Source organism: Balaenoptera acutorostrata, chromosome 6 (genome assembly GCF_949987535.1).
Source record: "Balaenoptera acutorostrata chromosome 6, mBalAcu1.1, whole genome shotgun sequence".
NCBI classification, from domain to species: domain Eukaryota; kingdom Metazoa; phylum Chordata; class Mammalia; order Artiodactyla; family Balaenopteridae; genus Balaenoptera; species Balaenoptera acutorostrata.
In genome coordinates, this window is record NC_080069.1 from 32,264,571 (window position 1) to 32,287,522 (window position 22,952).

The 22,952-nt window shown below is 37.9% G+C and overlaps 1 protein-coding gene across 2 annotated transcripts in view; it reads left to right on the forward strand.

The window, feature by feature from the left end:
* The window catches only part of LOC130708313 (V-type proton ATPase subunit B-like), a 250,105-nt gene extending 228,228 nt beyond the window's left edge, over positions 1-21,877 (forward strand). Inside the window, exons 1-4 of one of the 2 annotated variants that reach the window (XM_057547580.1) lie at positions 11,927-12,361; positions 17,783-17,887; positions 18,732-18,861; positions 20,785-21,877. In XM_057547580.1, the coding sequence (XP_057403563.1) occupies positions 17,825-17,887; positions 18,732-18,861; positions 20,785-20,879 (288 nt within the window). In that variant the 5' untranslated portion in view covers positions 11,927-12,361; positions 17,783-17,824 and the 3' untranslated portion in view covers positions 20,880-21,877. Of the gene's footprint in view, positions 1-11,926; positions 12,362-17,782; positions 17,888-18,731; positions 18,862-20,784 lie in introns of those variants that run through there. The other variant, XM_057547581.1, reaches the window with a different exon arrangement.
* Positions 21,878-22,952: the final 1,075 nt, after the last annotated feature.

A 22,952-nucleotide genomic window follows, 5' to 3' on the forward strand; every position in this document is an offset into this window, starting at 1 on the left:
ACTGCACAGTTTCTCTAACTGCATTTCAACTTCCTTCCTTCCCTTTCAGCTCCTACCAATAGCTGACTGTTGAAAGTTTTTGGCTACTGGGATTCCCTTGCCTGGTAGACAAGACTCTTCGTGGGGTTGGAAGGGAAGGTGTTGAGGAGACACTAGCAGATAACTTCTTTGGTGTTTCTTGATCAGTGTTACCCCCAAATAATAGTGCTGGCTGCTCCTCTGCTTGATAGCAATGTCACACAAACTTGCAGAGACGTGCCTATGTGGTTCTGCAAATTAGACAGAATTCTTCACACTTTCATTTGCAAATGGAAACATCCCAAGGAAGATAGACTGAAAATGTTTGGGGCTTGGAATCTATCAGATCTGACCCTCAGCCTTGGTCCTTCCACTTCCTACTTTCTAGGGATGTGACCTCTGGCATATTGCACAAACACTGTGGTAATCAATTTCCTAAATTCCTCAACTGTAACAAGTAAATAAGAAAGGCCAGAGGGTTGGTATAAGGATTAAAGGATACATAGTATTCTAATTCCATTACGATGTCTGTAGTTTACTTCTTGCATCTCCTTGTTCATTCTACAAAAAGGTGTGCAACCTAAGTTTTTCTTGTCTTTTTTTCTTCTCTCCTCTCCTCATTTTTCCTTTCTTTCCCTTTTCCTTTCTTTCTTTTCCCTCCCTCCCTTCTTTCCTTCTCTCTCTCTCTCTCTCTCTCTATTTCATCTGTTGTTGGGAAGTAGAAATAGAAAGGTGCTTGGGTATATGTATAAATGAAATGAGTTGGGGGATGCCGGGAGGGCAGTGAGAATACCATTACACTATGATAGTCAATTGTCTACACTTGATGGGCCCCAGTCACAAAAATTTCCATGCCTTGACTGGAGTCAGGAGCTTTATGGTTTTCTTTCTTTGACGAAGTGTAATGATTGTAGAGGTGTACAGAAAGAGGAGTTCTGTCTCATTTAATTTGTAAGGGCATAACTTCAAGATCAAAGAACATGGTGGCACAGGCTAAAAATGTATTTCAAGTGAGGAGTATAAAATTCATATGAATAAATTCATAGACAGTCATATATAGTTTTCAAATAATTCTTGAAGTTTACAATTTCTCTGGTTATACACAATTCAGAATCCTATGTTCATTCACATTAATTTTTATAAGAAATATGTATGGAGGAAGTTTGGAAATTAAGAGTGAGATTAAGTCCCCAGTATTTCTAGATACACATTAAGACTTGTATTAATTAGCTTCAAAATTCATTTTTGACAGAAAAATCCAAGCTGGAAGTTAAGTTGCCAAAATAACTGTACAGGCACTAAAGTTTAGCATTGTTTCCTCTGAGGGAAAATGATGCTTAGTGGGTTTGATATAATTGTGTATTGAGAAATGAGAAAGCAGAGAAGTGGGTGGGCAGAATGCAAAGTGGGAAGGGGCATGATAAAGAGAAGAGAGAATTAACACATAGCAGAAGCATTGAAGCTTTAACTTAAATACAAATGATTTTCAGCCTGTTCTAGAATACAAGGGTGATAGTCATAATTGCCCAGCTGTTGGAGAGTTCAGCAGCTGCACATAAGTGACTACACAGATATGGAGTTTTTTTGTCTTTTCTTATGTGACTCTGGGTAGTGCGTGATATTATCTTACCCCAGAATGGACGGAGGAAGAACGATGTTCTGTGAAAGAGATTTAGATAAATCAAAGGAGCAAGAGAATTGAACTCCTTCTTGACCTCATTTTGTTGAAATGTTTATTCAGAATGCGATTAACTATACCTGTCTCATTAACACCACTTAGAATATTCCAAGTCTTGATTTTTTAATTGCCTTAAGCCATGTACATTTTGAAGGAAATATTCAGTTGTAAGTGGTTATTTTTCCCTCCAGTGACCTAGTGAAAAAAAATGAAAATGTAGTAAGAATTTTTTTCTTTTATTTAAGGTAGTCAGTGCTTTATTTCTTGCAGTCCGCACAGTTTTAAAAATTGAGATGTAGTGAAGGGATGCTTTATTAAGAAAGTACAATGGAAATTGTAAAATAAGCCTCATATCTGAATTTTAGAGCTACATGGCAAGCATATATCATGGGCTAAGTGCTACATGGAGGTATAATAATTAATGTAGAGTGCTGCTCTGGGGCAGAGAGCCTAACTTCTCTGTTGTCCAAGCCTTTAAGATACCATCTAGTTACATTCTGAGGTCCTTTTCCACTGAACTGCTTTTGGATTTTCTCCCTTACAATTTTCTTTAATTCTTTAGTTGGAACCAAACCAATATGATTTTATTTCTTCTAGTAGCTTTCAGTTGCTAAGTAGTAATTTCATACCAACTTAGAATTATTTCTATTTTTTTTCTTTTTCTCAATTTGCATATAACTTTGTTTTCACTGATTATTAAAAAAATTTATTTCTTATAAATAATTTAGGTTGCTTCTACTCCTTTGCTGTTAAATCTATGGGCATCTTTGCCTTGAAACAAAGAATAAGCAATTATTGAGCACTTACTGTGTGTTGGAGATGATGCTATGCACTTCTCTTACAGTTATCTCCATTAATCCTCCAAGAGACCTTGGGAATTTTTATTATGATTATCCCCATTTTACAGATGATGAAACTGAGGAGCAGAGTGGATAATGTGGATAAAATTTTAAAGCTTGGAAGATTGCAGAAGTAGGATTCAGACTCTCTTCTCCTCACCTGGTCAATGCTTAATGTTGGCCTAACATTCACTCTGTCCTCCTCTCCTTGCTTCCTTGGTAATCACATTCTGGTTCTTGGTCTAAAATTAATTATGTTATTCCAAAATACGTTTTTGCCAGAGCTATCTTCTCCTGGAGTTCTAACATCATACATGCACTTGCCTGGTTGATAACTTACTTGGATATGGATTAGGCAGCTACACATAACTAGTCAAAGCAGAAGCATTTTTTACTAGTTCCCTATATCCCACAAAGAACTTCTGTCTTTCCCATCTAAGTCACAGTCTTCCTTCCACTTGCTCAGATCAAAATGATTGGTAATTTTTTTATCTCTGTCTTTTTCTCATCCCCATATTTAATAAATCAGCCAGCACTATCAATTTTACTCCAATATATTCCAAATCCCCTTACTTTCTCCAGATTTGGTATTGCCACTTTAGTCCAAGATTTCATTGTGTTTCACCCGGCCTAGAGCAAGAGTCCTCACATAGGCCTCCTGATTCTACTACTGCCCCCTAATATATCTATTATTTTCAATTAATCAGTTACAGTGATGATTCTAGTACGGAAATTACATTATTAAACATCTCTACAGTGAATTTTCATTACCATTATGATAAAATAAAAATTCGTATTCATGACCTTCTGGTCTGAATTACTCTTGTTGTCATTCAGATCTTAGCTTAAATGACACTCGGGAATACTGTTCCTAACCATTCAGGATAAAAGTAGTAAGCCTGTTACTTGCAAATGACTACATTTCCTGATAATTTTTCTTATGCATTTGCTTTTTTTTTGTTTTTTTGCTCAGTGTAATAGAGCTTCCATGAGTCATGAGCCTCTCATCTTGGTTATATCTGCAGCCATATGTACTTAATGAATATTTGTAACAGACACACACATCCAAACAGAAAAAATTTATGTCATCACATTCTAAAATCCAGTCATTTAGTCAATATGCCCTATTGTGAACTGTACACATCTCTGCGTATTTTCTTGCAAATATACTTTTAGATGTGGAATTGAAGCAAAAGGTAACCGTATTTTAAGTTTTGGTAGGTATTTAAGAATTGTTCCTCAGAAATTTTTATGAGTGCTTACCAACAGTGGGCGAGTCTTTCCATCGCTCTGTTCTCTCATCAACCTTTGGTACTGTTAATTTTTTTTTCCAATTTGTGCTAATCTGAAAGGTAAAAAATGGCATTTTAGTATTGTATACATTTGCATTTATTTCATTAGTAGTTAAATTGAACATCATTTTAGAATTTAAATGCCATTAACTTTTCTACTGTTATGAATTCCCTGTCATATTATGATACCTGTTTTTCTATGTTTCTTTTTACTATTGCTGTGTAAGAGCCCTTATATGTATTGCAAATTTAAAGTTTTAACTGCTTTTAATTTTGATTTTACCCTTATTAATGTTGCTTTTGTGCTATATAGAAGTTTTAATTTTTATGTAATGATATTTACAAAGTTTTATTTAATTTTTTGCCTTAGTGTTTGGTCTAGAAAGCTTTTCCCAATGCTTTAAACATATCAACAAAAATTTTGTTTTATTTATTTTAAAGGTATAGTTTTTATGTTTAAAATTTTTATTTGCCAGAAATTTATTTTGGTATAAAAAGTAAGGTAGAGAATTGGCTGCTTTTATTTTAAAAAATTAAAAACAAAGTCAGTTTTTCCAGTATCAGTTTTCTTCCCACCGTCTTTTACTGACAAATTTTTCACTCATTTTTTTTCACATTCTATATTCCCATGCCTACTTGGGTCTATTAGTATATTCCTTATTCCAGCATATTCCAAATAATGTTCTTTGGAAGATAATTTTAGGAATTCTCTTTAGAATGATTTCATGATCATGTAAATTTGGCAAATTTAGGTTATGTAAATTTAAATAGGTTTCTATAGAACAATACTCCTCAGATTCTTTAATATGCTGAAATTCATTGTAAATCTCTAAGAGGTGAATAAAGAAGGTCGCATTGTTGATGAATATTTGTCCAATGAAAACTTTTTGAGAAGCACTTCAGTTGCACATAATTTGGGAAACTTGATCTGTTCTTTTTATTGATCTATGTATAAGCCAGTGCCACAATCTTTTAATTCATGTACCTTTATATTTCACCATTTTATAAGGCATATTTTTGCTCATTAGTATCTTTTTTCAGAATATGAAAGATTTCTTCAAGTGTTTGCATACCTCTCATAGAATGAACATTTTATTTATGCTTCTATAAGATTGACTTTGATTTTTTTCCTTTCTTTCTTCTTCTTCTTTTTTTCTTTCTCTTGTACCATTTCCTTGTCTTTGCTGAAGTTTAGAGAAAGGAGGATCTCGGGCAACAGTAAGATTTTCCAAAGGCTAACCATGACTAATCTGAGATTAGTTCCAATAATTCTTATTAAGAAGAAATAAACCCCCCTGAGAGAGAAAGCAGCTAATCAGTAAGAAATGAGCAGACTAAGACAATTTGACAATCAGAATCCTGAAGTGTGAGAATAAGTGAGCAGGATTCGGAATTGGATAACAGAAAGTTGTTAATAATAAGTGAGGCATGTGTCTCAAAGTATATCTTAGTCATTTTTTATTTTCCAAGGTATTCTAAAATTATCTTTGAAACCATGCTAAAGTTTCAACTTTTAAAGAAAATTATAATCTTGGTTTAGAAAAAAAGGTAGAAAGTTGATGTTGAGATTAGATAGACTTAGCTGGGCAGAGCATCGCTATCTGATAGCTTAGGGAAATATGTACCTTCATTTTAAAATCTTACTCTATGCACTTGTATGACAGTGGAAGAATTAAGACACCTGAGGTCAATTTGCTAGGGTTCCTGAACTTGAATCAAGAAAACATGGGTTTGAATCCTGACCTGTCACTAGTTGTGTGACTTTGCACAAGTCACTTAGGCTCTCTGATCTTCCCATCTCTACCGCCATGGTGTGATGCAGCCTGCTCTTAAGACAGAGCTGATTGTGAGCATCTCCTCCAGCTCCACACTTGGTGACTTGATGTTTATGGTAGCTTGATCGACCTTGGTGGGAATTTGTACAACATGGAAAGTGATGCATGCTACAAATCTGGGTACTTTTGTGGTTATTGTTGTCCTTGCTGTTTTCAGAGAGGCTGTATGAGCACACTTCCGTCTGTATTCCATACCAATTTTAAAGATTTGTTGGAAAATTCAAAGTGATTTCATAAATATGGAATAGTATTGCCAATTAATAACCTTGCTCTACTGAAGACATTACATAGAATTTTATCTCTGAATATCTCTTTGAAGACAGAAAGTAAAAAGCTACAGATCTCTAAAAAGAAAAAAAAATTAGAGTATACAACTGTCAGGCATTCAATTTTGGCTAATTTTGGAAATATTATAAGTATTTTCATAAAGTAGGTATTCTATACATGCTTGTTTTTATATCAAAATGAAAAAAAATGAGTTTTGTACAGTGTATTTCTTGAAATTTCCCCTAATTGTTGTGGTTGAGGCATAGAAAACTAATGAGAAGAGTAAATCCTTTCCTAAGAAAGATCACATAATGCCTTTCAAAATTTGATGCCAGTGTATTTTAGATTTTTCACTCTAGTTGACTATGGACTATGTAACGTCATACTGCTTTCATAAAGAAATCTTTGAGTCATATTCCCAACTACCTTCTGACTTTGACCACTCTAGATATGTTAATGGAAAGCCAAGTGACAGTTCCAGTCAGACACTAAATACTTTATTATGTAGTGGAAAGGACATTGAATTCAGTTAAGAGAGCTGGGTTCTAGCCCTTACTGTAGCCTGAATGAGAAGGTGGCAGGAAAAGTAGTTGTGAGGGGAGTTTTATCTCCACTTTGAGCAGAGACCTGTCTCTAGTACTATTAGACAAAATGTTTCTTCCCTTCTTGTCCCATCCACCTTACAAACCATTTCATTGGCATGCCATTTCTCAAGAATCTAGAACACAGCTTGTATGGGCCAAATGTTGGAAGTGCTCAGCTTATAGAGAGAGAATTCATGATATGTTTGGCAAAGATGTCAAGAAATCAGAAAATAAATTTTTGAGAGATCTTTACAGTGAAAAGGTGGAAGCCATTATGAAATTGTTAACCTAGCTGTCAAACCAACTATACTGATTGTATTGATCAATTTGAGAATGGTAAAGTTGCTTTCAGAAAGTTCTTTCTTGAGGTATTGGTTTGGGATTTGCTCCAAATTTACTGTTCTTAGATAGCATTTAAAATTAGTCCTTTATTTTTATTCAATTTCATTTTCGAAAACAGGGAAATTGATATCTATTGCATAAGAATTTTATTTAAATATGCCTGATAATGTAAATATATCCAGTGTGTTAGAGATGAGAACTTTAGCCTGGTTAAGTCATCTGCTTAAGAAAAGTCTACTTCATTGCCCTCTAGTGACATTTGATTAGTTAAATGTGTCTTGATGGGTTAGAAGAATGTTTAGGATCCATTCATCACTTTTATTTTTAATTTTTTTAATTTATTTTTTTTGGGGGGGTACCCGTGCCACACAGCATGTGGGATCTTAGTTCCCCAAACAGGGATAGAACCTGCATTCCCTGCACTGGAAGGGTGGAGTCTTAACCACCAGACCGTCTGGTAAGTCCCTAGAGGAATTTTTAAAGAATTGACCTTGTATTAACATTTTAAGATTCTTGAAATTATTGATAGAATCAAAATTTTAACCACAAATAATAAGTCATTTTTTTTTTTTTTTTGTCTCTTTAAGTAAGTCTGCACATGGTTCAATGTTTTGTTGTTGTTTTTAAGAGCTTGAACTTTAGCCAGACTAATTTTTGGTTTTTTGGTATAAGCAAGAGAAATTAGTCAAGGGGCCACTATGAAAGAGAGAGGAAGAACCAAGAAAGGACAACTGAAAAGTAGCTGGACTTCTATAGTCAACAAAAATGCAAATGCTAATGATATTGACAAATCTCTAATTAACTGGGTGACAATTTTTTATATAATTTTCATCCACTTACTTTGATGAAATATCACAGTGCTCTTAATATTAAACACAAGTAAAATATACTTTGATATTACAGTGGATAAAGAGCCAAGTTTTGAATTAAAATACAGACTGTGAAAATCAAACTCAGTTTAGGAAGCCTATGCTTAGAAATAAATTTTTAGTTTCATAAAATTCTGCCCATATAAGCTAATTTAATTTGATACACAAGAATCAGTGTTATTTTATTTTGATAATTAAAGTCAGTGTTAAAATAATATGAAAGATCTAATTATCCCTTGCCTTTGATAACACTGCTAGACTACTCAGAACACATCCTACCGGGAAGCAGGAAGTACAGGAAATCCAACAGAAGGGCTGGTTTCTCTAAGATTGCAGGTCAACAGGGTTTTAATGTTGCGTGTATCCTGATACTGGAGGAATACAGGATTTCAAACTCTCACCTTATTTGCTTACCACAAAGAAATATTTTAAGTGTACTATTAATGCCTTTTAAATATATATATATATGTAACAGCAGAAGGGGAGTTGTTTTAGTGGGTAAAATGTTAAAAATTTTACTTCACATCTTTCCATGTCTACTGACCCTTTTGTTAAATTCTCATCTCAACCATTCCATATTCATTTCCTGGTGAGAGCTTTTTTGTCTTGCTAATCCCTTTATTGGTAGTGTCTTTGTTGCTTACCTATATCCATTTTTCAGAAGTTTTCTCAGAGTACCCCAAGACCTTTCATGACCATTCCAATACATACTGCAATTTCCTGCCCCTCAATATCTTTAGGAGGTAGAGTCTGTTACAATCATCTTAGCAAGAAATAATCATAAGGTTTTATAGCAGTATTAAAATATTTTCCATCATTAAAATAAATTGCAAAATGTTATTCATAGCAATTTACAAAGACCTTTGTTCTTTTAAACTTCTTGCTTTAAATCTAGAAATTCACTCTTTTATTCACAATTTGACATACACTTTTAGACTATATATCTCATATATCAAGCACTGTTGTAGGTACTGGAAACACAGTGGTAAATGGAAAGACTTCCTCTATATTCTTATTTATACAGAGAGATGAATAAGTAAACAAATGAAAATTATTATAGCTTATGACAAGGAAGGAGACAAGCAGAATAACAGACCATAAACAGGTGGGGGATTATTCTTCTTTTTCTCCATTTTACAGATAAGAACATAGGAGCAGAGAATAGTTAACCACATGTTGATGGCCCCTGGCCAGCTGGGATTAGCCCAGGACTATTGAAGTTTAAAACCCATGCGTGTTCCTCTACTACATGCTACCACTAAAGAAACTTCATTAAATATATATTTTAGTGGCACTAAACTGTGATCTATGGAATTTGAGCTAAACTGTTTTTTTAACCTTCAAGTTACTGTTTAGAAAAATCATCATTTACGTTTTTAGCTCATAGAACAATGTATCAACAAAACAAACAATCATATAATGATATTCTGGCTATAGCAGAGGTGCCTTCACAAAGCAATGGCAAAAGGACTAACTATTCAGTAAATAGCGCTGGGACAGTTAGTTATCCGTATGAAAAAAAAAAAAAAATCTGACTCGTACCTGACATTATACACAAAAATAAATTCCAGAAGGAGTAAAGATAGAAATTTGGAAACCATAACTATAAAATTTTAGAGAAAAATAGGAGCCTTTCTTTGTAATGTTAGGGTAGTAAGGGATTCTTTTTTTTTTTTTTTTAATTTTTATTTATTTATGGCCGTGTTGGGTCTTTGTTTCTGTGCGAGGGCTTTCTCTAGTTGCGGCAAGTGGGGGCCACTCTTCATCGCGGCGCGCGGGCCTCTCACTTGCGGCCTCTCTTGTTGTGGAGCACAGGCTCCAGGCGCGCAGGCTCAGCAATTGTGGCTCACGGGCCTAGTCGCTCCGCGGCATGTGGGATCTTCCCAGACCAGAGCTGGAACCCGTGTCCCCTGCATCGGCAGGCAGACTCTCAACCACTGCGCCACCAGGGAAGCCCAGACAATTTTAATAAACCATAAAAATGGTTAAGTTGGTGCTGGGGGAAAGAGTGGCTTCTGTGTTCTTTAAAGTTTTCTGTACTATTTGAATTTTCTAGCCAAGTGTGCCTATGTCTATTATTTATTTTTTATGTCACCAGGGATTTTCTGACTAGTGAGACCACAGACTACATTTTTTTTCATTGTTATTTTCTATCAAAAAACAATGCAATACATACCATTTTTAAAAAGGAAACAAAGAAGAATTTCTAATCATGCATCAGTAAAAAACAAAAGAGCACAAACATACATATATATTTTAACATATTGAGCAGATCAATATGTTAAAATATATAAATATTTGCATAGTGACCTGAAATAAAGAGATTATTTAGTCATAGACCTTTTCATATGCATTCTATAGTAAGTCTTCTGAGAGATGAACTTTAATCTTTCCATGCAGAACTTTGGAGTATCTGAGATTTTGCCCTATTTGCAACAAGTTAAGCTGCCGTTTTCCACGGATGCAGGTAGAAGACAGAAGACTTATGGGTCAGAAACAAAGGACTCTATTACTTACTTGGTTACTCATAAACCACTGCAGCCAGCATGGGCATCCGAATATTTGCCTTGGTTCTCCTTGACCCTGAGTCACACAGGGGCTGTGTGGATAGGCACAGATGGATGCCTGCACGCACAGTGGGTTATAAGACAAGAGTTCAGGGAACCAGAATCTTTTGGGAGGTGAGCATGCTTGCCCTTACCTCTGGAAGAAGACATTATCTTACAAGGCTGTTTTCTATCTAAACATCTTTGGCAAGATAGCTGAGAATAAAGGGCTGTCGGTGCTTCTGTTTGTAAGATGTGCAGAAATGTGAGAAACCCATGGAGAATTGTCTTACCTCTGCTCTGACTAACACACAGCCTTTTACTTTTCTTAGGAAATGGCAATTATATGTTGCAAAGGACTTATTTCACATTTACTTAAAGTTAGTTTTCAAATATATATTTCTTTGTCCTATTCTAAGATTAACTTCTCTTGTGTAAGAGTTAATTTTGAAATTACAGTGTGAACCGTATGACCCTAATCATTTTGGTTTAACAGTATTGCTAACTCAAATTTAAAATGCTGAGAAAAAAGCATCTCTATTTTGTCACTAAAACTACCAAAACAGCTTTAAATACACAATTAGTTTAAAAACAGCTGTTTGATCTTGACATATTTTTTTTAAAGAGCTTTTTGATGTGGACCATTTTTAAAGTCTTTATTGAACTTGTTACAATATTGCTTCTGTTTTATGTTTTGCTTTTCTGGCCCTGAGGCATGTGGGATCTTAGCTCCCTGACCAGGGATTGAACCTGCACCCCCTTTTGGAAGGCAAAGTCTTAATCACTGGACCACCAGGGAAGTCCCGATCTTGACATATTTTTAAACATATTTGGCTAAATCCTATTTAAGTTAACACTTCCTCTGAACTCGGAATTGTGACAAACACTGTAAGAGAGCTACTATTTTTTGAATAAATGAGAGCAAAATCTTGTGGTAGTAAGTATGTTTCCCTTACAAACATAGTGTAGGATAAATCTAAATATTCTGATTTGAGAAGAAAATTTTGAATGGAGGAATTTTTCATTCCACTGTTGCAGGATTGTCTACTTTTCCCTAATATTAAAATGGACAGTTAGCCTCTTGAAAGAGGTTAAAAATCCATACGGAATGTCTCAGAAGGGTTTAGTTGTTCAGTGGCTTTCACTCTTCCTCACAAATTATTTAAAAATGGAATTTTTGTTCAAGATGTCTACCATTAGCGTGAAATTTATTTTCCAGTTTTATTGAGACGTAATTGACACATGACATTGTGTAAGTTTAAAGTGTACAACATAATGATCTGATGTATGTATCTATTGTGAAAGGATTACCACAATAAGTTTAGTTAACAAACATCACTTCACATTGTTACACATTCTTTTTCTTGTGATGACAAGTGTGAAGTTTGATGCTTACCTGGTTCTCTTCTTTTGGACTTTGGCAAATCTAAGAATTAATCCTACCACACATAGCCTATACTAGTCTACCCAAATCTAACAGTTAGTAAAGACATTAACACATTTATCTGTTTGTATGTTTTATTAAGCACAAGATAATAATCTCATTCTCAGAAGCAATGAAATCACCGAAAGAGCCAAATCTTGAGAAAGCCTCGTAGAGTTGCCCTGTTACTAGCTAGATAAAGCGCTTGGAATAGATAAGTATGTTGTGTCACGCGTCTTCCTGTGACCTGTGATTGTTACTTGAAAGTGTGGAAATGCAGAACAGATCTGCTGTTATTATGAAAGGCCCATCTGTGACAGGTGGAAAGGAGGACGCTATGTTAAGAGCTTGTTCTGTGCAGTTCTCATGGAGGTGACTTGTGTCCTATGGGGAATGTCTCCAGGCTGCATTCCACTCTGGGTTCTTTGCCTCTGGCAGTTCTCCGTGATCACTCCTGTATTGGGGTCCCCCACGCCACTCCCAGGCTCCATGATTCACTGGAAGGACTCATAGGAATCAGCCTAGGGTTATATTCACAGCTGTGATTTCTTACAGCAGCAGGACACAAAGTACAGTCAACAAAGGAAAAGGCAAGTGGACCAAAGTCTGGAGGGAACCAGAGGCAAGCTCCCTCGAGTCCTCTGCCAGTGGAACCACACAGGACACGCGTAAGTCCTCCAGCCATGAGGACAACATGTGTGAAATGTTGCCAACCAGGGGAGCTTAGCCTCAGCCTAGGAGCCCAGGCTTTTATGGGGGATGGTCATGTAGGCACCCTCTCCCTGGTACATATCAAAATCCCAGATTCCAGAAGGAAAGCAAGTGTTCAGCACCAACCACATTGTTTGCATAAACATCTTAGGCAGCAGTGAGCCACTCTTCTCAGTTCTGGGAGTGGTGAAAGCCCTCCCAAAATTCAGGTGCCTAGACACCAGCAAGCCTTTCTCAGGATGGTGACTCAGGCCTGCGATGTTATCACTGTTCTCTCTTTTGGTTCTGATTTTTTTTCTTCCTTTCCTTCAGTCTTTCTTACCTTCCATCTTATATTCTATTATTTTAATAAGATGATCTGATTTAACACCCTTAGTTTCTTACATGAAAATACCAGCATGGTCCTGCGCTAAGGTGGACAGAACACACCAAGTCCTTCTGAAGCTCTGGAGGCTCTGCTCCCGAGGAGGGCACGACCAAGGCCCTTCATTCATTACCTAAGAAATGGTCATTCCCTAGTAAGGCACTTAATCTGTCACATTTCAAAAATAAGTGATGCCACATTTCAAAAATAAGGACTCAGGGTAATTTCCCTGAGTCCTTAAGAGTGATGACTCATAGAGGACACCTCTGAACTGGCCCTCTCTATAGGAGAAAACAAGGAGCCTGCACTAGAAAGAATGGAAAGGCCTAGAAATGACCAATTGGCCCTGAAAATTGAGTCAGTGAACAAGTGTCTGTTAGGCACGGACGGTGTGGAATGTGGTTAAGGATGGTCTGAGTTAGCCAGGAGGTACCATCGTGGTCCTTCTCAGACACATACTCTTCCGGGAATTCAACTGGCAGACACAATTAAACGTGAAAACTTCCTGAATTTCAACAATGCCACCGAGTGCCTTCTGCTTGCCAGAACTAGACTGGTCAGTGATGGTCTGAGGAGAAACTTCAACTACTTTGGAAATAAGGCAGCCTTAGAGAGTGGTAGCGAACACGGCACCCACCCAGCATACAAACCTTGTGAGACCCTGAGGGTCATGAGTATAACGGATTGTGGCTGAGCCGTAAGGGACACTCACCGATCCAAGTCACTCAGCAAGGCCACCACAGGCCAATCCAGAAGCCAAGAGTATTATTTTCCTTGGGCTGCAGTAACAAAATGCCACATTCAGACGGTTAAACAACAGAAATTTATTTTCTCACAGTTCTGGTAGCTAGAAGTCCCAGATCGAGGTGTTGCCAGGGTTGGTTTCTTCTGAGGCCTCTCTCCCTGGCTGACAAATGACTGTCTTCTTGCTGTGTCCTCACATGGTCTTTCCTCCGTGTGCACACTTCCCTGGTGCTTCTCTGTGTCCAGATGTCCTCTTCTAGTAAGGACACCAGTCAGATTGGATTAGGACCCACCCTAATGGCCTCCTTTTACCTTAATCACCTCTTTAAAGACCCTTTCTCCAAATACAGTCACATTCTGAGGTACTGGGGGTTAGGGCTTCAACATAACAGTAGGTTAAAGGAATTCCCTACCATTTGAAGTAGTTTAATGTTGAACTAAACACATATTGGTATCACTTTAAGTCAATGGAACTTCTTAATGAGAAATCTTCCTAAATTTTGTACAAATGACCCAATTTGCATATTACTATTTTCAACATATACAGGAGGCCACTGGGTTAGTGCTATTCTCCCAGTAGTCCTAAAACAGTCTAGACTCACAGTTAAATACTTTAATTCCTTTAATTTCATTACTTTATTTAATTCCTTGAAGCTGCTAATAGAATATGCCCACTACCCAGCACTCCTTTGAGGCATTCCTTAATAACACTAACCATACTTCATTTTCTTCTTTTGTGTTACTCTTGAAGTTTGGAAGCCAATTCATTTGTCAGAACTAAATTTGTGCCATGTATCAAATAACATACTTTTATTTGCAGTGTTCTAGTATTGTTTTCAACAGCCATATATTGATTTTGAGACAGGCTGGGACCTGGGACCCTTTGCTGCAGTGTTGCAGTGCTTGCACCTCGACACACCTCTCCTCGAGCAACAAAATAACAAAGAAACTGTATGGGACTAAAAATAACGACGTGCACGCCCAGTTGGGGCAAATTCTGGACAAAAGATACAGAGAGACCAAAAAACCCAACTGCCACTTTTGAAGATCCCAGAGCAAAAGCAGGGTACTGCACGTGCCCCCTGCACACAACACCACCTAAGCGGCGGGCAAACCACCTAAGCCACCCTTCTGGCCCGACCCCTGGACACACCCCTGCCCTCACGCCATATAACAGGGGTCCCCAACCCCCAGGCCGCAGCCTGGTAGGAATCAGGCTGCACAGCAGGAGGTGAGTGGCAGGGGAGCGAGTAAAGCTTCATCTCCTGCTCCCCATCGCTCACATTACTGCCTGAAACATCCCCCCACCCCACCCCCTGCCGGTCTGTGGAAAAATGGTCTTCCATGAAACCGCTCCCTGGTGCCAAAAAGGTTTGGGGACCACTGCCATCTAAGCAGCAAGCTCGCCCCCGCTTAGGGAGCACGCAAGCAAAGGAGCCTGTTGTTTGTTCTCGCTCCCCCCTGCTGCAGCAGGGGCCCCAATAAAGCCTTGCCTGAATTTCTTGTCTGGCCTTTGATCAATTTTTATTGTTTAAGGACGCCAAGAACCCTGGTCGGTAACAATTTCAAAATATGGTCTTGATGTCATCAGAAGTAATTTTTTTCTGACTTTTTCTCTGTTTTCAACATCTTTGCCAGCAAAAGATACGTTCCCAGATGTCTTGTAAAATGTTTTCTTCCTGATCATTTAGAAAGATTGGGAAAGAAAGAGTATTGAGAAACTTGAGCTGTACCTTTGCTGCACAGGAAGGGTGAGCTGTGTTCCATCCTAGATTAATAATTTCAAGCAGGAGGGAAAAAAAAAGTAAAAGCCTATATAACTTTAGCAATGTGTTTGAAAAATACTTGATTTCAATAATGTTTCTATCATGCTTACGTTGCAGCTGTCTAAACAATACAGATAACAAAAGCATGTCAATTAAAAGCAGCATTTAGGACCCAGTTTCACAGATCTGCATTGGCCCTGGGTTTCGGATTATTTCAGGGCCAGGCGCTGTGAGTTCCTGTGTGGTGTAGTTGTGCTCAGCCATGGGACAGGTGGGTTCCCTCTTGCTGTAGCAGAAGGTGGTGGGACTCACGGAGATGGTTATCTCTTTCTGCTTTTGACTCTCCTGACTTGCTTCCACCAAGAGGCCATAAACCCAAACTGGAAATACTGATTAAGTGCATACTTTTTCCAACACATTGACCACAACTTGAGATTTTCATGGCGGAATATATTACATAAATGTCTGGAAAGCCAATATTTTAAGTGCACTTTAGGTAGATGTTTGCTTACTTTAATCAAGCAGAAGGAGAGATTATTCTTTTACCTTCTGGAACGTGTTGAGGTAAACTTATCTAGAGAAGGGAAAACTTTAGAGTTCACCTGGTACAAAGCACCCGCATCCGGATAAACTAAGGTTGTTACCGAGTCCAAGCTTGCTGTGCTTGCCGCACGACAGGCCAATAAATCAGACATGACGCATTGAGGGAAGAAAACGACTTTATTCGAAAAGCCAGCAGACCCAGAAGATGGCAGACTAAAGTCTCAAAATAACCATCTTATCGGGGTTTGGATGCCAGTTTCTTTTATAGCACAGAGATGGGGAGGAGATGAGGAGATAAAGTAAAAGGGCCATTAGTTTTGCGAATATCCCCTGGAATGGCCAGCCTCAGGGAGGGGATGTGTTAATTTCTTTTTAATTGCAGCCATCCACAGGTGGACAGAGTCCGTATGTTTCCCTGAACAAAGGGACTTTGGTTTAACATTCAGGCAGAGGAACAGGGTTCCCCCGAGGCAGGTCATTATGTACAGACAGTATCCTTTTAGTGAACAAAAGCAGCGGAAGGCAAAGGTTAAAGTCAAAGAAACAGATCCAACGTGTAGTCAGATTTGGTTCTTCCCTGTAACAAGGTCTCAAAGAGTGAGTGACTCCCTCCAGGTCACATATAATAATAATATATATAATAATAAAAATTATTCTGGTAGAGAAAAGAATGCAGAACTCTAGCCACTCTAACTCCTTAGTTAAAAAATGAGATTTATTTGCAGGATAAGAATGATGCTGCTATTAAAAATAATAATAGCAATAGCAAGTTTGAAAACTTTCACGTGGACCTATTCAGGTGCTTCATTGGCATTTAAGGCCTTCTAAGTATCTGTACTAGCCTCCTTCAGGTCAGCCTGTGTTGCTGGGAAACTGCTTTTCTCACTACTCTCTGGACAAAACTCTGGGTCTAGTTTCCATTATTCCGTGGAGTGTTTTTAGATCCCACCCGTTGTTAAACACACACACTTTTGTTATTAATACAAGAACAGATTTTTCAGAGTTTTTTCTTTGTCTTTTATTGTTAACATTTTTTTAATTGAGGTATAATTGACGTAACATTACATTGGTCGCAGGTGTACAATGTCAGGATTTGACGTTTGTATATGTTGCAGAGTGATCACCACAATAAGTCCACTTAACATCCACCACCTCACATAGTTACAACACTTTTTTTCTTGTGATGAGAATTTTGAAGAGCCACTCTTCTAGCTACCTTTAAATATGCAATACAGTATTATTAACGTACATAGTCACCATGCTGTGAAAGTCCCATCCCCATGACTTACTCATTTTATAACTGGAAGTTTGTACCTTTTAACCTCCCTCACCCATTCGGCTCACTCATCCCCTGCCTCAGGCAGCCACCAGTCTGTTCTCTATCTGTGAGCTTGACATTTTTTTGTTTGTTTTTTAAGGTCCCATATATGTGAGATGATATGGTATTTATCTTTTTCTGTCTGGCTTATTTCACTTAGCATAGTGCCCTAAAGGTCCATCCATGATGTTGCAAACAGCAAGATTTCATTCTTTTTTATGACTGAATAATCAAAAACAGATTTTTTATTGGTTCTTTAGTAGATGCCAGCTTCTGATATCAGCTTTTAGGTGAAATTATTGTTAATCTTTTTATGTGTGATTTTATGAGTCAGAGTTCAGAAGACCATTTGGATTTGCTATTGTAGGCAGATGTTGAAAATTCAGTTTTTTAATAGAATCTTGTACTGTTTTGTAGATTTTACTTTTTGGATTTGATTCTCAAAAAGAAATCTTAACCTGTAAAATGTTTCTTACTCCCTTTTCTTACCAGGAAGAGATATTAGGAATCATCTAGGAAACAAATGTAGCAGTTTTATGCAATTTAAGCAATAAAAATGAGTTTCAAAATCCTCCTTTTCTACCAGTAAAGCTTGAATTTTGTACTTAAATATAATATTTTCCCCCTTCCCCTTTTACCCAAGATTTACCCGCCTATTAATGTGCTGCCCTCGTTGTCTCGGTGAATGAAGTCTGCTACTGGAGAAGGTATGACCAGAAAGGATCACGCCGATGTATCTAACCAGCTGGTACATATGTTTTCTCCAGGATTGTGTTTAAAGAAATGAATACTTTCTCAGGTCATGCTGCTGTCTTATACCTCTTGTCTTTCTTCCATATCATTTTTCTTCTCCCCCCATCAAAGTAGAATTTTAATATAGAATATATAATATAGAATACTGGAATACAGAAACATTCATTAGAGCCAAAGAGTCTTTTTCATAAGGATAACTGCTCATGACAAAGATTAAAGATCACATGCTTGAAACCCACCTCTAATGCTGTATGAGGTAGTTTTTAAATAAAAAAGGCATAAGACGATTAAGTTTTTATTAGTAACCTTTATTATAGAGTATTTCTGAAAGACTATTCTAACTAATTTTTTGTTTAACATATTAGGCAATCACCAGAACGCTAAGGGATACAGCTGTGTATATTCTATGAAATCCTTGGTTTCTATAGTCCTGAGATTGTATACCAAGCATAATTAAAGAAAAATACATTTGACCTTAAAGTAGAAATGATAAATAAACCTACTGATAACCCAGATCTTTTTTTTCGAATAGAATTTAGAGATGGATTTCTCCTATTGTGTAAGTTGTGATTTTTAAATGCTCTGCAAAATGGAAGCTCATTCATATATTGAGGGAGTGTATTTTTTGTAGAGTGTTAGTAATGTCTATGTATTGCATGCCTGAAGACTCCTTCCTTAGTGAGACTGCTGTATAATAAAGTCTTTCCAATACTTGCATATGTGAATTATGTTTGGAAATAATGTGAAATACTGTGAAGATAGCTACAGCAATAGACTTATAATGCCCAGAGTACCGTTACCATTTATAAAGGTTCATGTAAACCTTTTTTTCTCTTTAGTATGCATGCTATGCTATTGGTAAGGATGTGCAGGCCATGAAAGCCGTAGTTGGAGAAGAAGCCCTTACCTCAGATGATGTGCTTTACTTGGAATTTCTGCAGAAGTTTGAGAGGAACTTCATTGCTCAGGGTAAGATTACTATTTTCCTATGAATAGAAACAGCATCATATGTAGTTTTGAGGACTTCTTTCCTAGTCTGAGAGAATTTACATTGGTCTCCATACAATTTTCCTTCTGATTAGAGAAGAGGTTCTTCCAGCCGCCTGCCATGTCTTCGTTCTTAGCCCTCTGGTTCCTTCCCCTCTACCTTCAATTTCTTTATCCATTTATTTAGCTCCTGTCTTATTTTTTATCTTCCTTAAAACCGGCCTTCTGCTCTCCTACCTCCATTGCCACTTCTCCTCGCTCTTAACCTCTCTGCAATGCTCTCCTCTGGCTTTGGGGGTTTTGAACTTTCCCAGTCCATCTGTTTCCAGCCTCCTGATTTCTTATCTTCCTGCTTCTTAATTGTTAATGTTCCCAAAGGCTTAATTACCTGTTCTTTCTGTGCTTTTTTTCCCCTATGCTGATGACTAACTTGCTATGTATGAGCCTTTACCCTCTTTCTGAAGCTCTAATCCCACATCTCCAGCTAGGAAGCCTGTGTTTATGCCGCCATCCTCTCTGGCTCAGCGTGGTGAGAACCAAAGTCTTTTCCCAACTGACCACCTGCCTAGCAATTCCCTTTTCAATTTCTGTCTACCTCTGGCATGACCATTACCCTAGTTAGCCCAAGCTCAGGAATTGGGCATTCTTAAGCCTCTTCATTTATTCTCCAGTCATCAAATATTTGCTAATTTGCATTGTTCTCCTTTGAAACATCTTATCCTGTTCTCTTTTCATTCCTATGAAAAAAACTTAGGCCAGTGTTTCTCAAAGTTGAATATGCTTTTGAATCTACCAGGGATCTTGTTGAAGTGCAGATTGTGATTCGGTAGGTGTGGGTGGGGCCAGAGAGCCTGTATTTTGACAAGTTCCTGGGCGATTTTGAAGCTGCTGATCTCTGACCACTCTTTGTGTCCCAAGACCTAGTCCAGGCCTTTGTCCCATCATCCTTGGCCGTTAGTGCCAGCATCTTCACCAGTCTCCCTGACTCTCTATGTGCCATTGCCGGGGTAAATTTAGTATTAATTTTATTGATTGTCCTTCTGTTAAAAAGTCTATAATGGTTTTTATTACATAGCATGTGTAGGGCTTTCAAGCTGTTTTGTTTGGTCTCTTCCCTGCCACCCCTGCTAATGCTGGTAAACTCTATTTTTGACCTCAGTGATACTTACAAACGATGTGTTTATTTTGGAATAATGCATCAGCTGCACACTTAGGATTTGTGCACTTTTCTATTTGTGTGATACATTTTTTAAGTACCATTAAAATCCCCAGAACATGATTGTTGGGTTTTCTAAAAAAAAAAAAAAAAATTATGCAGAACCTTAATATCTTAAAAAAATAAAAATTATTCTGGTAGAGAAAAGAATGCAGAACTCTAGCCACTCTAACTCCTTAGTTAAAAAATGAGATTTATTTGCAGGATAAGAATGATGCTGCTATTAAAAATAATAATAGCAATAGTAAGTTTGAAAACTTTCACGTGGACCTATTCAGGTGCTTCATTGGCATTTAAGGCCTTCTAAGTATCTGTGCTAGCCTCCTTCAGGTCAGCCTGTGTTGCTGGGAAACTGCTTTTCTCACTACTCTCTGGACAAAACTCTGGGTCTAGTTGCCATTATTCCGTGGAGTGTTTTTAGATCCCACCCGTTGTTAAACACACACGCACGCACGCGCCCAACGTCTCGCCTGCGGGCTTTCTCCCTTTTCTCTGATTCCCAGGGGTACTTACTGTCTAGACCCTCATTTCCACATTTGGTCACATCCAGTCCTGGGAGACCTGACTGCTTTGTGTTTCTTTTTTATACTTCATGCTCACAGTGCTAGACCCATAACAATAAATTTTGAATAACGCTGGTAAGTTGGAAGTACTTGGCCTTTATTCATCTAATCTCAATTTTTTGTAAGGTCCTTACGAAAACCGCACTGTCTATGAGACTTTGGACATTGGCTGGCAACTGCTCCGAATCTTCCCCAAAGAAATGCTGAAGAGAATCCCTTAGAGCACCTTGAGCGAATTCTACCCTCGAGACTCTGCAAAGCATTAGCTGCTACTTCATCGCTGGCTCGATGCTCTTGTGAAATACTGGTTCTGTTTTCTTTATTCCTTTTGCAGTCCCCCATCCCCACCTTTGTGTTGGAGTTTACTGTGTTACCCTGTAATGAAAAACAAAGAATAGGTAACATATTGTGCCAGTGTTGCAATGTTTTAAATTGCTAACAGACTTTAAAATATCCCCTGTTCCGAAAACCTGGAACTGCAGTGCTTTGTTTAAAGTAGCTGAGGGTTGGAGGTGAAGTTTTCTTACTGATGTGTGTATTTGTACGTAGTGGTGTAGTTAGCTGCCTAGTGTCCTCATTATTTGGGTCTCTCAGACCTTCCCTGTCCACCCCCTCCAGAGTATCACTATCTGAAGTTACAATGCTTTGATCTCCAAACTAGGGACAAGATAGGGTCTGAAAGACGCTTCCTCTCCGAGCCGAGACGCTTTCCTGAGCGCTTGTTTTTAGACTTTGGTGGGCCTCTGGGTCTGCTCTAAGCAGATGGCTTTTCCTGTCCACCTGCTGTTTCCTATTGAATGAATAGGTTAGAAAAGGAGTTTCCTTTTCCTCTTTGGTGCGGATAAGTTTCAACTCCTGTGTCTTACTGTTCTCCCTCCCTCTGAGTAACACAGAATCATGCAGCTTTTGCCCAACTGGCATTGATCTGATAGTAGTGAGATGCCCTGTCTTGATGATCCCTTACTGGGTTTCCATGCAGAGGAATCATAATGAAAATAATTAATAGAATTGTTGGTTGGAAAGAGTGGGATACAATTTTTTAAGAAAGAAAAAACCTATATCGGTTCTACATTCGGACATGCTAACAGTGGTTTTAAGTTTCTAAAGTGTTGACCGGATGCTAAAGGCAAGGTGGGGAAGAGAAAGCTCTTCTGTGTATGGAATCTTTTTTATATATATATAATCTGTGGATATTTTAAACTCTGTTAGATAGCAGCCTTTGGAAAGTCCCCTATTTGGTCCTGCTTTCTGACCTATCTGCCTTTTCAGGGTAATCTTGTGGCACAAGTGATAGCATTTAAAAGCTTTAGTCTTTTAATTCTTCTCCTTCCTGCTGCGAGCCCTGAGCTGTCTTCTATGCACTTCTGGCATGTTTACTGTTTGGTCTCTCTGTGTTCTTTGTTACAGTAAAAAGAACTGTTCTTGGGTGCAGTAGCAAGTTCTCTGTGCATTCCATCTTTCTTTCAAGTTGTGTAAAGTTCTTCACTTTTTTTCTCTGAGGGTGTAGGGGGTGGGGGGAGTCAGCATGATTATATTTTAATGTAGAAAATGTGACCTGGATATAAAATGAAAATAAATATTAAATTAAATGGAAGTTACCTAAAGTGACTCTGTATCTTCTAATCAGAAAAGCAATAGCAACAAGCAAATATATAATAATGCACCTCTCTTTGATTGACAGTTTTGAACATCATAACCAGTATTGTGAACCAGCCCCTTGATTCACAATATTATGAACCATGTCCCCTTTACAGGGACATGGCCCATGTTCTGTACCCTCTGCCTTTTAGGCTGCCCTTTCAAGCTCTTTTCAGTAATACCTCTTCCAACATATTGTTGTTTGATCCAAGGTTGAGAGTTGCTAGGGTGTGGGGTTGTTTGTTTATTTGTTTGTTTTGCAGATCGTTAGTGGCTGTAAGTTCTCTGAAACTTGAAGTTTTGATTCAGGGTCCACTTAGCATTTTCGAGAGTTACTAAAGTGTTTTATAGCATTCTTTGTTTCAGACATTCTCAGGACCTCTAGAGCCTGTCTGCCATGAATGAAAGAGGGTAATAAATAGAAAATGAAATACATACTGAAGCAAGCCAAAACTTGCTTCAAATAAAATCTGAACTAGATGGTCCAGTATATAAAGGAAACATACTGGTTAAAGCACAGGGATGTGGCATCACGGTGGTCTCCTATTTCTTTCCCCTCTTCAACTCAGAGTGACATTTAGGAGATGTAGAGGAAGAGGCTCAGTCATAGCAAGAGTTGGTAGACCTGTGTTCTGATTCTGGTGCTGCCACTAACT